General features: G+C 38.9%; 2 protein-coding genes across 8 annotated transcripts in view; both read right to left on the bottom strand.

Annotated features, from left to right (window-relative positions):
* Positions 1–978: 978 nt before the first annotated feature.
* On the bottom strand, positions 979–11,062 carry MSS51 (MSS51 mitochondrial translational activator). Of its 2 annotated transcripts, XM_044239789.1 has the most exons (7): positions 9,471–11,062; positions 5,008–5,250; positions 4,575–4,730; positions 3,399–3,523; positions 2,633–3,199; positions 2,220–2,313; positions 979–1,883 (listed from the first exon to the last, which is right to left on the bottom strand). In XM_044239789.1, the coding sequence occupies exons 2-7, from the start codon at positions 5,226–5,228 to the stop codon at positions 1,664–1,666; spliced, it is 1,383 nt and encodes a 460-aa protein (XP_044095724.1). In that variant the 5' UTR covers positions 5,229–5,250; positions 9,471–11,062; the 3' UTR covers positions 979–1,663. The 2 variants fall into 2 exon arrangements, with proteins under 2 accessions (XP_044095724.1, XP_044095723.1); XM_044239788.1 differs by lacking the exon at positions 9,471–11,062 and having other exon boundaries at positions 5,008–5,563.
* Positions 11,063–12,132: 1,070 nt separating this feature from the next.
* PPP3CB (protein phosphatase 3 catalytic subunit beta) overlaps positions 12,133–15,034 on the bottom strand; it is a 55,312-nt gene continuing 52,410 nt past the window's right edge. For all 6 annotated transcript variants that reach the window (XM_044239785.1, XM_044239787.1, XM_044239786.1 and 3 more), the window contains one exon: positions 12,133–13,749. In XM_044239785.1, the coding sequence (XP_044095720.1) occupies positions 13,571–13,749 (179 nt within the window). In that variant the 3' untranslated portion in view covers positions 12,133–13,570. The remainder of the gene's footprint in view (positions 13,750–15,034) is intronic.

Consider the following 15,034-nt stretch of genomic DNA (forward strand, 5'->3'; position numbering starts at 1 on the left):
TGGAATCCTGTTGTTCCAGCACCAGCTATTAAAAAGTCTGTTCTTTTCCCATTGAATTGTTTTATTACTCTTGTCAAAAATCAATTGTGCATAAATGTTATTTCTTCTCAATTTATTTATTGCATATCAATTTGATGTCATTGATCTATCTATATCTATATATAGCTCTATCTATATCTATCTATATAAGTATCTATTTATATCTATCTATATCTATAGGTCTATCCTAGGCAAGTACCACACTGTCTTGATTACCATTGTTTTGTAGTAAACTTTGCAATTGAAATGCGTGAGTCCTCCAACTTTGCAAAGGTTTTTACTGAACTCTTTTTTTTTTTTTTTTTAAAGGTAGGCTCCATGCCCAGTGTAGAACCCAACATGGGGCTCAATCCCACAACCCTGAGATCATGACATGAGCCAAAATTAACAGTCAAACATTTAACCAATTGAGCCACCTAGGTACCCCAGAACACATGAATTCTAACATTACCCCTATCAGACTGGCAATAAGTATATATATGTGTGTGTTAAGGTTAGGGATGGGAGGCTGAGGTCATGGCAAGGCTGTAGGAACGAATACTTAAGGAATATCCTAATTTTGAGAATGTGGTAAGAGAAGGATGGCATGAGATATGATGTGGCAGAGTAGCAGACCCAAACAGAGAGCTGGTGTTAATCACTCCTTTGGCAAGAGAGAAACCTCCAGTCTTGAGGTATTCTGACTAGACAAGTAATACTTGCCAGTGAATAGGACATAGGACAAACAAGTAACTTAAGAAGCCCCAATCTGAGTTTATTGTGGTATAAACTAGGTAATGACAAATAACTCCAGTTTATTCAACTGAAGTCCAATAGACCCTGGGATATTTATTTTTAATTTTTTGGAAGATTTATTTATTTTAGAGAGTACAAGCGGCAGGGGAGGAGGGACAGGGAGAGAGAATATCAAGCAGATTCTCCCTGAGCATGGAGCCCAATGCAGGGATCAATCCCATGACCCTGAGATTGTGACCAGAGCAGAGTTTATGCTCAAGAGTGAGAAACTCAACAATGACTGCACACCCAGGTGCTCCTACCCTGGAATATTTAAATACAACACAAGGCAAAAAGCTGCTCTAGGGCTAGAAGGCCCCAAGCAAGAAGAAAATAAGATATTTACTTAGAAAAGGCCAGGAAATAGAACAATATGCCAATCCTCACAATCTCTCTCATGTTCCTGGCCACTTCTCTATTGCCTATTCTTGTACCACTTAAAGTCATTAACACCTCTCCATTTTTCAGCCCAGATTGCCGGATAAGAAAGTCTTTTTCCAGAAAAAAGAAGGTGCCATTCTTTTCCTTGGCAGCATCTGATTCAAGTCAAAAGGTACAACTTTCTCACAAAGGAAAATGTCAGGAATTCTAGGCTCTGGAGAGTGATTCTAGGGCTTCTTGCCACACATTAAATCTAGAATCCTGTCTCTGGAAGCTACTTGTGGCTAATCTCTTAGAAAAGAGTCAAATCATATAGGAACTCTCATTCAGCTTAGATTCTTTACCTAGACAAGTCGCCAAGGTTTAAAATATAGTGGATTCAAGGTTGGCAACAACCTGACATCAGCAGGGTACTTTCATCACAACCTCCCAATTTTCTAAAAGTCCGGTCAGGATCTGCCTCAGCTATTTAAACCCCACCATCTACTTTCTCTTCCAGTTGCGTCCTATCCAGCTGGCAGGAACTTCCAAGAAACATGATATAGTAGGCACTGCAGTATACTGGTTGCTTGTTGGGGTTGGAATAGACCTGTTCAGGTTTGAGGGATGCGAAAGGGTTAGCTCCATAGGCAGTGACGTGTGTATCCAGGTCCACCAGAATCTGCAAAGAAGCCGCCAACTCCTGATGGCTATAGGAGACAGATTTTAAAAAAGAGAGAGGAAAAAAGAAATTGCTCTGCTAATTATGAGAGACATAGGAGAGAAATTCCTCAGAACTTGATACTTCTGGACTCAGTAATCCCCCAAATTACCTAAGGCTAGACAGGCCAGGGTATCCTTCTCTCCCAAATGTCTCACTGAGTACCAGATTAACTAGCATAGGACTTGGTTCCAAGGGGATTGGAAAGGAAGAAAATCCTCACCAGAAGACAGAAGATGAGGAAGGGGGAGAGAAATGAGCTCATCTATACAGAGAGAGGTATGAGTGAGGGAGGGAGGTATCACAAATATGAAGAGGTTGGAACCTGTAAACAGTGATCAATGTAGGGATCTCATAATCACGAAGTAGCAGGAGGGTGGGCAGCCAAGCCTCCATCAAATCTGGGGAAGCATGAAAACCTATGGGGAAAAAAATAACAGAAATGGATATAGAGAAGAGAAAGGCTGAGGTAGACCCTAAGCAATTTACTTTTTTGTGTCCACCCATCCCTTCACCTTGCTCACCTCCAGTGCTCATTTACCACCACCATCCACCCCAGGTTCTGCAGTGGAAAATTCTGAACCAAGGTATGGCATGTATGGCTAATGATCAACCAAGGTTGTCATCATAGTATGTTTAATCAGACCAAATGAATGGGGTTCCAAATAGAGGAGATATAAGAATCAGGATGGAAAATTCCCTGAAAAGCCAACCAGTATTCCCCTGAATGACTCTTACCTGGATGGAATGCCACCACCAAATCTGGATGGGCTATCTGTCCAGTCTCTACCTGTTCCTCCCAGAAGTCATGATAGAGGCCCCTATGGCCACTAAGTTGAACTGTGCCAGGTTCCAGGGGGGAAGTTGAGGTGCTCTGTATAAAGTTAGCAGATACGTCTATACCCACCATGATCACACGGAGGCCTAGGTGTCCAGGAAACATGTAGCCAAGCTCATCGTAGTCCCCAGGGCGAGTGAGGAATGTCTCCACATGGGAAGCACCAACCACATGCACTGTGCTTCCCCCAGTCTTCCCAATATCTATCCCCAAGGCCCGAAGCCCAAGGCCCAGTGTCAAGGGCCGTGATAGGGCATCTGTCAGCAGCCGCTTCAAAGAGCCCCGCAGGACATCTGGGTCTGGCCTTGGCTGTCCTACGTTGGCCCACAGGGTGTTCATGGCATGACTACCTAGTACAGCATCCAGTGTAGCTTCTAGCTGTAAATGCCGCATAGAAAACCAGGTATCCCAACCCTGTACAACTTCAGCCACGCATGGCCAAGGTCCTGAAGGTAGGACAAAAGCACCTGTAGAAAGAAGGGATAAGAGTGACCTAAACCTTTCCTGGCTTCAGTATTCTTTCCAAAATTTACTCTTCCTACTTGTGACCAGGACTGCCCCACTGAGTTTCTCATGTTTTCCTCATAACAACATGCGTTCTTATCTTTTTCCAAGTATAACCAACTATGACTGCTGTGACAGAGTTTTCCAGCACCACCACTTCACCTGTGACTAGAAGCCATTCCATGAGACGGTCCACAGCTACCAGACGCAGCTCTTGACAAACCTTCCTGTGCTCTGGCCAGTCTGACTTCTGGCACTCTGGACCACAGTAATAGACATTTCTGCACCTGAAAGATTAGCCCCAGAAATAGATGATCCTACACCTCAAAGGTGATTGGGGGATGTCTAGGGAAGGGAACTGACACTTGCTATATCGAGGAAGAAAGATCACTGAGTAGGGAAGTACGGAGAGGAGTTAGAGCTAATGCACCAATTTTGGAGATTACATTTGGCAGAGGAGGCATGAGAGACTAGGAATGTAATTATTCTCTTGGGTCAGAGTACACTTCAGTCTGTATCTGGAACAACACACTTTTTACATCCCTTACAGAAAAAAAAAAAAAAAAAACATTAGGAGTTTGCAGCTGCCCTTTTATCACAGGTGTGACTCAACCCCAACCTCCCCAGAACAGACAGGATCTTATCCATTGAATACTCAAGAGGAGGGAAGTGGAGAAAATTATACAGTAGATTATACAGATTATTCCCTTCTCCACAGGGAAAATGTTCTAAGACTCCAGTGGATGCCTGAACTCATGGACAGTACCAAACCCTATATATACTATGTATTTTCCTGCATATACATACCTATGATAAAGTTTATAAATTAGGCACAGTAAAAGATTAATGACAATAACATAATAAAATAATTATACTATAATAAATGTTATATGAATGTGGTCTTTCTCTCAAAGTATCTTATTGTACTATACTGACCTTTCTTCTTGTGATGTGAGATGATAAAATAAAATGCCTCCAACATGGTAAGATGAAGTGAGGTGAATGACGTAGGTACTGTGACTCAGCATTACGCTATTAACTTTGTGATAATAGCCAGAGGAGGTCATCTGCTTCCAGACTGTGGTTGACCACACATAACTGAAACTGTAGAACTTGAAACTGCACATAAGGGGGACTACTGGACCATTGTCTGACTTTCCCTAACACCCAAAGTAAACAGGAGCCCAGTCCTTTTCTAATCTTTCTGTGGTCTGGATCCCACAAAATGAGAAGTGAGCCCAAAGTTATTCTGAAAACTCTTAGACCTTTCCTCCTGCAATGAAGTCTTAGAATAGGATGATTTCTGGATGACTTTCCTATTAGCCCCCAACTAGTCACCTCTTGCACTGCCGCAGGACCTTGGAGTCTGAAAGGCCACTAGGAAGAGCTCTACAGTGAGCACAGAATTGGAATGTGTCCTCCATCTTCTGGAACATTTCTCGAAGACATCGAAATCCAAAGCCTGATACAGAAGCACCCCCATCTAGCACCAACCTGCAGAAATGGCATGGAGAAGTAGCAATAGGAAAAAGAGTATCTCCAGAATCATTCATGACCTATACCTTGTTTCCTATATATTTCCATCTATTCCCACTATTTCTCACATGAGCATATTATATTTCTTCTATAGTAATAAAACTTGCAAAAGTCAGGATGAGAAACTCCCTCATTGTAAATGCTCCATATTCCCCAAGTTCTATTCCCTTCTTGCTTTCTGAAATCACTTCTCCCAGAGATAATATATTACTCTTCCACAGAGCTAGACACTCACTTGTATTCTTCATAGCTTTTCATGTTTAGCTTTTGAAGGATTAGCTGGGATAGACCAGGAACATTATTCTCCAAGGAGAAGAAGCCAAGTGCATCAATGCTAGGGTCAGGTTTTGAGAGGGTCAGAGGCACAGAGGTCACAACTGTGGGTGGGGTCACAACCATGGGAGTCACCGATGAAGGGGGTTTCTTGTGCCTTCGTTGCCGGGATCTTGGAGCCATGGCTGTCCACTGATACCTGGGACTATATGTAGAACAGATATAGAATGAAATTTTGCAAGCTAGACAAGTACAATGTGTTTTCATATGTTTGACCTTTCAATTTTCATTACAGTCTCTCAGACCTAGCTATCAGTAAGATTTACTTAGGATCTACTGATGATTGATCATCACAGGCAGTTATAAAAAACAGGAGGAAAATAATTGTATATCAACATAATTATATATGTATCACATATGAAGTTCTACATGAAATATAAACTATGTATATAAGTAAATGCATAGAAAAAGGTCTGGCAGGGCTCATATAAAACCAGTAACAGAGGCGCCTGGGTGGCTCAGTTGGTTAAGCGACTGCTTTTGGCCCAGGTCTGGAGTCCTGGGATCAAGTTCCACATCGGGCTCCCTGCTCAGCAGCAAGTCTGCTTCTCCCGCTGACCCCTCTCCTCTCATGCTTTCTCTCTCTCTCAAATAAATAAATAAAATCTTAAAAAAAAAAAAAACAATAACAATGATTAACTCGGAGGGAAAGAAATAATGGGATAGGAACTGGGTTAATCAAAAGGAACTTTAGACTTATCTGTAATGTTTGACTCTTGAATACTAAGAATATATTCATATATTATTAATGCATTGAAAAAAAATCAACTTAAAATAAGGGAGGAAAAAGCAACAGAAATTTTGGTTGTTCAAAACTACCAACTATTTGGAGAATCAGTCAACCTCACCTAGCTAGGGAAATAAAACATTCATTTTAGAAGATCTATCATCACATTTTTAAGCACTCAGCCCAGAAGTAGAAATTAAATGCAATACAAAATCAGCACCACAATATTAAGATTTATGTAGTCAAAGCAAGTTATGCAAATTATGAGGAAAATTTCCTAAAGAACTGAGCTTTAAAGTAGAACTAATCCCATTATCTACCCACTACCTAGGAGGAACTCTGATCTTCTCCTTTCCCTCCTCGTCTTCTCCCATTCCTTCCCAAAGGAATGAGTAAACAAAAGGAACTATATTGGGAAAAATAAAAACATCCATTTATTCAAAAAATATTTATTGCTAAACACATATAATCATTTATAAAATATTATAAGGGAAACATACACAAAATATACTTAATATGTAAATGTCTTAAAGAGGGATCAAATGTAAATTATAATATAAGGCAGTATATAAATCCTGTAAGAAAAGTGAAACTAAAGCAGATCAGAAGGAGTCTCCTCAGTTAGTTAGCTGTAGACAACTTTATAAAGCATAGAGCAGTCAGAACAGACCCATTAATGATGGTAATACTTTGAATAAATGGAGACAGAAAAAGGAATTCTAAGCACAGAGAAGAGCATGAGCATAGAACTGTAGATGGGAACACTCTAGGAATTAATGAAATAGAATGGTATGAGTTTGATTATTAAGTATAACATCAATGTAAGAATTAAAACTATAAAGTCTTAGAAGAACACATACGGAAAAGTGTCATAATATGGATTTGGCAATTTCTCAGATAGGACACCATCAAAAGAAATGAAGTACTAATAATATGCTATAATGTGGGTGAACCTCAAAAACATTATGCTAACTGAAAGCCAGACACAAAAGATCATACGTTACATGATTCTGTTTATATGAAATATTGAGAAAAGGTAAATCCAAAGAGAAAGCAGATTCACGGCTGCCAGGGGCTGGATGGAAGAGGGAGGGATGGGGAGTGACTGTTAAATGGTTATAGATTTTTCTTTTGAGATGGTGAAAATGTTTTGGAACTAGATAGAGGTCATGGTTGCGTAACAATGTGAATGTATGACATAACATGCTCATTTTAAAAGGATTAATTTTATGTTATGTGAATTTCAGCTCAATTAAAAAATAAAAAAAGGTATCTGTAGAGATTGAGAAGCTAAAAAATTATTTTTAAAGAGATTTTATTTGTCAGAGAAAGATAGTGTGCGCGCAAGTGCCTGCCCAAGCAGAGGGAGCAGTAGGCAGAAGCAGCAGCCTGGCTCCCCGCTGAGCAAGGAGCCCAATGCAGGATTCAGTCCCAGGACCCTGAAATCATAACCACAAGGCAGATGCTTAACTAACTCAGCCACCCAGGCATCTCGGGGAAGCTAAAAAATTATTAACCCTCAGATTAACTGCCTCTAGGGACAGGAAAATGGTAGAGGATAAAAATGCTAACAGTGATTGGTTTTATTGTGAATAAGGTAACTATTAAAGTACAAATCAGGGATCAGGTTTTGTTCCAAAAATAGTCTGACATTTAATCCTTCTGGACCAGATCTGTTAGGGAAAAAACTCCAAGAATCATCATTCGGCTGAGGTGTAAGTGGCAGAACAAACAAAAACTTCCCAGAATCACCCAGTACACCTGAAACTAATATAACACTGCATGTTAACTAACTGGAATTAAAATGAAAACTTTAAAAAAGTCTATTATTTTACAACATGGCTCTTGCAAACTGTTGTCCTTAGTTAATGAGGGAACTAATCTGTATTTTCCTTTGTACTTCTCTTTCATCCTCTCACTGTACCCCTGTAATCTCTCCCCTCATCCCACAGATAAATGGATATTTTCAGAGTCTACAGAACAGGAATAGCTAAGCTTATCTGCATATATCTTCTACATTCTCGCCAATACAGAAGAAATTAGACCTCAAGGTGATAGATTATTTTAAGATTTAAGGGTCATGTCCCTTTACTAAAGGATGCCTTCACACCTGAGTACGCCATTTCCAACAACTGACCTGACTCTTCCTCCACTTTTAAAAAATATACGCTTTATTTCATTTATCTATCTATCCTTCCTATCTATCTATCTATCTATATTTTTAAGAGAGCAAGCCTGTTTGAGTAGCCAGGAAGGGGCAAAGGGAGAGGGAGAGAATTTTGAGCAGACCCCACACTCAGTGCAGAGCCCAACTTGAAGCTCAATCTTGTAACCCCAAGATCATGACCTGAGCTGAAATCAAGAGCTGAACACTCAACTGACAAAGCCACCCAGGCGCTCCTTCTTTCCATTTTTAATCACTACACATTCTCATCCAATTTCCAAAATCACTGCAACTTGAGAAGCATTCCTCTGCTCTAGCTACCCAGCCTCTTTAGGCAAGATACCTTCTTGAACCTTGAAAGAATGGATTAATCTTTCTTGAAAGATATAGAGAAAAATTATCTTTGATTTGAGGTAGGTCAAGAGTCTTAAATCCCAGCAGTAATAATAAATATATATTCCTGATGTTCAACTAGCTTTTGTGCTGCAATGGAAGCCAATTAGGACCAGAAATGTACTTCCTAACTCAATCTGCCTTTCCAAAGACGTCTTTCTCCAATGGAAGATTAACTCTTGGCTCTCTGGGGGGTTGGCTGAACTGGCTGGGAAGTGCAGAGATCAGTTTGGGGAGGAGTGGTGGTGATGAATCCTTGATAGTTTCCTCTGTGTCTAGAGAAGGTTAATGATACAAATGAACTAAATTTCTAGGAAGAAGGTAGAGTAAGGTAAGGTAAGAAGGGTGCATTTGTATCTACATGAGGTTCATATCTGAGTTTGTGTACCCTAGGACCAGACCCAGCTTCCCTGGTTCTAACTTCCCTGCAATGAGCCCCAGGATCCTCCAAGTTTGAGGGGAAAGGAATAGGACTGAGAGAAATGAAGGCAAAAAACCAGACAGGACAGGGAGAAGCTGGAAGGAATTATATATAATAAGCTTTCAGAATTTTGCAGATATCAGAGTCTACCTCACCTACAAGGAATCGCTTCAACTTTTTTCTAGCCATCCCCAATAACTTGGGCTCTAATTTATTCTCGTAAGAGAGAAAACACCAACACTAAGGACTAAAGAGGAGACAGTCTGCACGGTCTAGAAAAACTCTTATCTTTCATTTCCAAATTCCCTCCAATATTAGCTTATTCCTAGACCAGGTCTCCCATTTTTCTCCTTCATCACCAAAAGCCTCAAGTTTCACCCAAACCAGTTACCTTCTCACTATCTCCAGAACAGGAAGGACCATCTAATTTTCTCTAATTCACCCTTTGGAGAGGTAGGGAAAGGGGGAAATGATTCTAGTCATTGGGGGATCTTAGAAGGAGCTGGGAAAGAGAAAGAGAAAAGGAGGAATATATTGAGAATATTGCTATTATGAAGCACATTCGGCTGCTTAATCAGTGATTAACACTCCCAGGGGTGATAAATGTTTTACTCAACTATAAACTAAGCAAGCAGATGGTTTGATGGAAAAGCAACTTACCCTGCTAAGCCCTCGGTTTCCTTCCTTCTCTCTTTCTTCCAAGTGAAGTAAATGCTTCACCTCCTCCTATCTAGGTTGTAGCTGACTTGCAGCTGTCCCCTCATATCACTTCCCTTTGCAAACTGCTGAAATGCTGAGGCTCTGTGATTAGGTGTGTCCTGCCAACCAGACAGACAACGCTATCCCTAACGAGGTAAGGAGAGACCTGGCCCTCTGCCCGTGGACTTCTCTCCTTCTGACCTTCCTTCTCTGCCAAGAAGGCTAAGAACTCTGTCAACACTCCCAAACTCACCAAAGGCTAGGCAGGCTAAGGAAAGATGAAACCTGTTGCTTCCTGAACCTCTCTCACTAAGGCAGCATTTCTGCTCTCAGCCCAGAGAGTCAGAGGAAAAAAAAAAAAATTTAAAAACAAAACAAAAACAAAAATCCTGGGATTAGTTCAGAAGTCATTATTTGGTTGGAAAGGTAGGCACTAGCTCAGATCAACAGAATTCCTGGAGTTCTGGATGTCAATCCAGACCCAGGATGAGTTAACCCAAGCCCAAAGTCCCTTTAAGTATAACAAACACTGCTCAAACACAACTCAACAATGATTAATCTGGGCTTAAACAAAATATAATACCTAAGATAGAAGAATACAAATGGTCATTTAATGGTACAGAAGGAAATCAATTGTAGGGGAAATAATTAATTTGTAAAATTCACTTTCTCTGAAAGGAGAGCAAGGTACTTTCTGAGTAAATATCATCAGGCACACTTCACTTACTTATTTCAAAAGAGGAATAAATAGAGGAATAGAGTAAACAAAACCAAAATATTATTGGCTGAAAATACACAATTTCTAGGAACAGAAAATATAAAAGAATGAATTCATACATCTTATTCCTTCCTACAATGAATGCTGATCCAGGGAACCTGATTACACATTCTGAGCTCCTTTTCACTTATCAAGCTCCAGAGTCTACCAGAAGGGCAGTGGTCCTACACGACTGCAAGACCTGACTTTCTGCTTATACCTGGTCCTAGCTATGTCACTTACCTGCCTCTGTGAACATCACTGAACTGAGGAACAGAACAACTTACAGTCAATTTGAGGTCCTGGAATGTGGCAAATCAAAAATTTACATATGAATAGATGCAGAGGATGGATTCTAAAGGAGCACCAAACTGTAGAAATTAACTACACACAGGGAAAGTAAAAGTGTTAAGGATACAATGAAACATTACATATTATTCAGAATAGCTGTGGAGGAAAGAAAGTCAGTAGCAATACGCAAAAATCCTGAGTAAAACAGGAGCAATTCATTTTAAGCAAAGATTTCAGGCCTATTTCAAATTTAACTGACAGTACTTTTAAAGGTTATGAGTTCTGTGAATGATGGCTAAACTGCAGAAGGCACAGGAAGTCAGAGATGGCCTTCTCTAACTCAGAAGTGTCATCTTTGAATATAAAGGGATATAATATATAGAAAAAATTGATACTGGATATTAATTTATATTTTACCATCACTACTACTAGCTTTGGTAGACATTCAAATTTACAATTTAGAAAGATCTGAACTTTTCAGTTTGCTTTCATCATAAGTTACATTTTTTAAAAAGCCTTAAAATGTTTCTAAGGTTCATAGTGAAACCTTAAAAAACACTTCTGTGGTGCACAGTTACGAAGAAGGACTAGAAAGAGGTTCTTATTCAACAGTTAGGAAGTGGTCTGTGAGGCACTGGGTGATTTTTCTACCACTCTTACTATATACCACTTTTCAGCATTCTGTTCCTTTCTCTCACTTTCTTCTTCTTTTTAATCTTTACCATCAACCCTAGTTTGTTAATGATGTTTTATGTTTACCCAAGAATCCCAGTGGTGGACCTAAGGTCTGAGGAACTAGTATATCCTCAGATATACTAGTTAAGCTCTTAATTTAGAGATGCAGAGTTTTCATAAAACAGTAACATCCAAAAGAACCTTTAAAGGTATGCAGTGCACAGTAGCATTAAGGATAGTTCAAGGACTGCTATGTATGCAAGCTGACAATACAGCAACTGCAAGCTGTAATAATCAACAATTTGAGTTCTGTTTGCTACCTGGAATAAGGCAAGTATATACAGTTCAAATTAAATGAATGCTTTGTAAGGTGCATCTTTTATAATTATTGTTGAAAACTGTTAAGTCACTATATGATTATATTAAAAAATGTTGAGCAATATCCTAATTTCCCTCAATTTGCAAAATTTCATTCTTATTTTGATTATAGAAAAGAAAGGAACGTGATGGCAAGAAAATACAGTATCATGAATATTCTTTCTCTTATTGTTAAAACACCCAATAAATTCCCAATACTACTATAATAAAACTCTACATAGTAACATTTTCTTTCAACTAAAAGTTAAATGAAATAATGATTTTAAATATTAGATTTAGGAGGCCTATAATAGGCACCAAAGTACTCTAGTTTTCAGTTATTAATGCTTATGTAAGACAAATGTAACCAAAGTTAAAAAAAAAAAAGAAAATTTATGAAGACAAGAATTCAATTTATCAAATTACCATGAACCATCCACGAGATAATCTCTGAAGGCTATATCCCAGACCTATTAACAGGATTTTCTGATTTGCATGACGTCAAATCAGACTACATGTTCCAAATAAAACCCAACACAGAGATAGGAGCAGCGGCCCATGCATGGAATTTATTGTGTGCTACTGTTTATAAAATACTCGAATAGTCCTGCACATGCATAATATTTCCAACTTAGACAGGAGACCATACAGGGTGCACTTTCTGGCAAACAAAACAATAAATGGTTCCGCTGCCTGGAGCTCTGAGTTGTATTCCAGGGCATGAGGGAAGCAGGCCACCAAAGTAAAGGGAAATACCAAACTACAGTGGCAATCAATACAGGTCAATAATTGTGAAAAATTAGCACATGGTTCCATTTAGTTTAACCAAGCAGTTCTGTAACTATCAAAAGAAAAGGTTCAACATGCAATCTTGACTTTTATGCTTCCACTAATATCTGAATGATTGAACAGAACCATTGCTTCTATGCTGCATTGCTTAATCAAAAACACTTCCAGAACATTTTAAAATTTCCTTTGCATCAAAACATAAAAATGATAGAAAGCCAGCAGCAAATCACCCTGGTGGCTATTTAAGCAACTTGAGTACTCACAATAAACTAAAATTTCTCATAACATCTAGGTAACCTATACATGTCGTACCTGTACATCATAGGTCTATATATTAAATATTTGCAAAATGAAAACATGCATACACAAAATACGTCAAGTTTTACAGACATGATTTGAATTAAAATTTACTTTGACAATGTACAAACTTCTTTTAAAGTACCTTAAATGAGTAATTCTGTAATTCTTCATAATTTTGAAATTTAGAGGTTTTCTTCTTAAATCTCTGGGGTGTAAATTTCAAAAGATCTGGGCAAAAAAGATTCTAAATTAGTTTTTGGATTTGTGTTCAAGAGTGTCTGCCTAGAAATAGGTTATGCATTCATAATTGAAAAATACCAAGACTATATTACAGAATTAGCCACATTTAAGAACTATAGACCTGAGGTCAGCATTTGTATAAATGCCAACTGGTTTTCTCAGCATTTTGCCCATAATTCAAAATACAGCTTAGTAACCTCAGAAATGTATTTTAAGACCATGCTAATTCATCCTTTAAAGACATTTCATGGGGGGAAAAAAAAGTCCACATTAGCTCTTAGGATTGCATTTGAAGTCATGGTTAAAAAACAAAATCTAATTCTACTGAGGGGAAAAGAAATCTCATTTGTAAACTTAAATGTGTGAACCACAAGCATAAATGGAGGTATAGTTGCCCTCCACTGGAAATTGCCCCAAGCCCCTTGCTCACTGCTCTCCACCTTGGCAGCGAAGACTCAATCTTATCAGATATCACCACATGTCCCAGGGCCCTCAAGCCTCCATCCAGGAAGGGGGTTGGGGTCTCAAAAAGCAGAATGGTTTCTCCAGAGGGACTGTGACATTTACAGTCAGCTTGGCCGACCCCTCCAGATCCTGGGGGTGATCTGTCCATTTGGGGCCCGAGATGTGAGAGTCCCTGGGAAGCCGTGGGTCACTGGGCACTATGGTTGCCAGTCCCGTGGTTCTCAGTGGCATGTGCGGTGTTCAGGGAATTGAAACCATCTTGCTGTACAGCATCTTTCCGGGGTGGCATTCTCTCATTGATCCTATCCAAACCCTTTGCCTCTTCAAAACTGCAGATTCTATGTGGTGGAGAGAATCCTCGTATTGCTTAACAAAATGCAAATTTGAAAGTCAGTAATAGAAAAACATTTCTGAGATTTCACAAACATAAATAATGATTTTTAAGAAGAAAGAAATTAGCTGTATGTAGCAATATTTAAATCTTATTTTAACTGAATCCTACCCCCATTCCAGACTTCCCCTTAAAATGTGAAATCTTTAAACCTAAATATAAACACAATAGCTTCATAGATGACAAGTGTTAGCATAGCTTTTAAAAGAGAACTCACAAAAATAACCCTTCCCTGGCCCCCAAATTAACTTACAGGCAATGGTCTCAGGGTCTCAGTCTGACTTCTACTATACCAAGTTTCTCCTACCTCAGACCTTAAAATCACCAGTGACTATCACAGTAAGGCAGCAACAAGAGTAAGGGCAAGTGAGGAGGCTAAACAAGGTTAACCTTGACATACAAATCTGTACCAAGGGCTTGGGAGGAGAAAGAGGCAAAGTATGTTAAAATTTAGCAGATCAGAACTATCTTGGAGGTCAAGGTATCATCACCCTATCACCACCAGAATGAAATGAAAAAGGTGGGAAATGCCTCCAGGAGTTAGATCTGTATTTGGCTGATAGTAAAAAGCATTCAGTTTCATATTTTTAAGAAATGTCTTCCTTAATTCAATGGCCATTCACTGCATGTTCTTTGGAAACCCAAATCAAAGTAAATGACAGTCCTCCTCCAATTGTTTTAATTTCTCATTCACTTAATCTGGAATGATGCTTTTTCTACTATTAAACTGTACATACAAAAGATTTCCATACCACTGGTTATAATCTGGTTGCTTTATAATATGTGCAATTCCTGGGACTCAAAGTCTGTGCATGTGAACCAAATAAATGGTTGGGGCAGCAAAGCATTTAGCGATGTTATATCAAGCCAACATATGATATATATGAATAAATATTATCAGCAAACTCTAGGCCAAACAGCAAAAAAAAAAAAAAAAATCAGAGTGACAGCTCCTGTACTCTCAGGTGAATTACTGAAAACGAGTAAAAACCAACTCAAACCTATACCTAGAGGGGGTTTCATTTGGGGAAAAAATTATCTAAATAGCATAGAAACATGCAAAATGTAGAATAGACCTTTCTTTGCACTTCAAATGCTATAATAATATAGCATAACATGCTGCACTCTAAAGAATTCAGGAATGGTAAATGCTGGTTGTGCACAATACTGGAAAAGGGAAAAACCAGATTATCACTATGGAAATTGGTCCTTGTAATTAAAAAAATTTTTAAAAAAAGGAAAAGAAAAGAAAGGAAAAGA

The sequence above is a fragment of the Neovison vison genome, chromosome 2, assembly GCF_020171115.1.
Source record: "Neovison vison isolate M4711 chromosome 2, ASM_NN_V1, whole genome shotgun sequence".
Classification (NCBI taxonomy): domain Eukaryota; kingdom Metazoa; phylum Chordata; class Mammalia; order Carnivora; family Mustelidae; genus Neogale; species Neogale vison.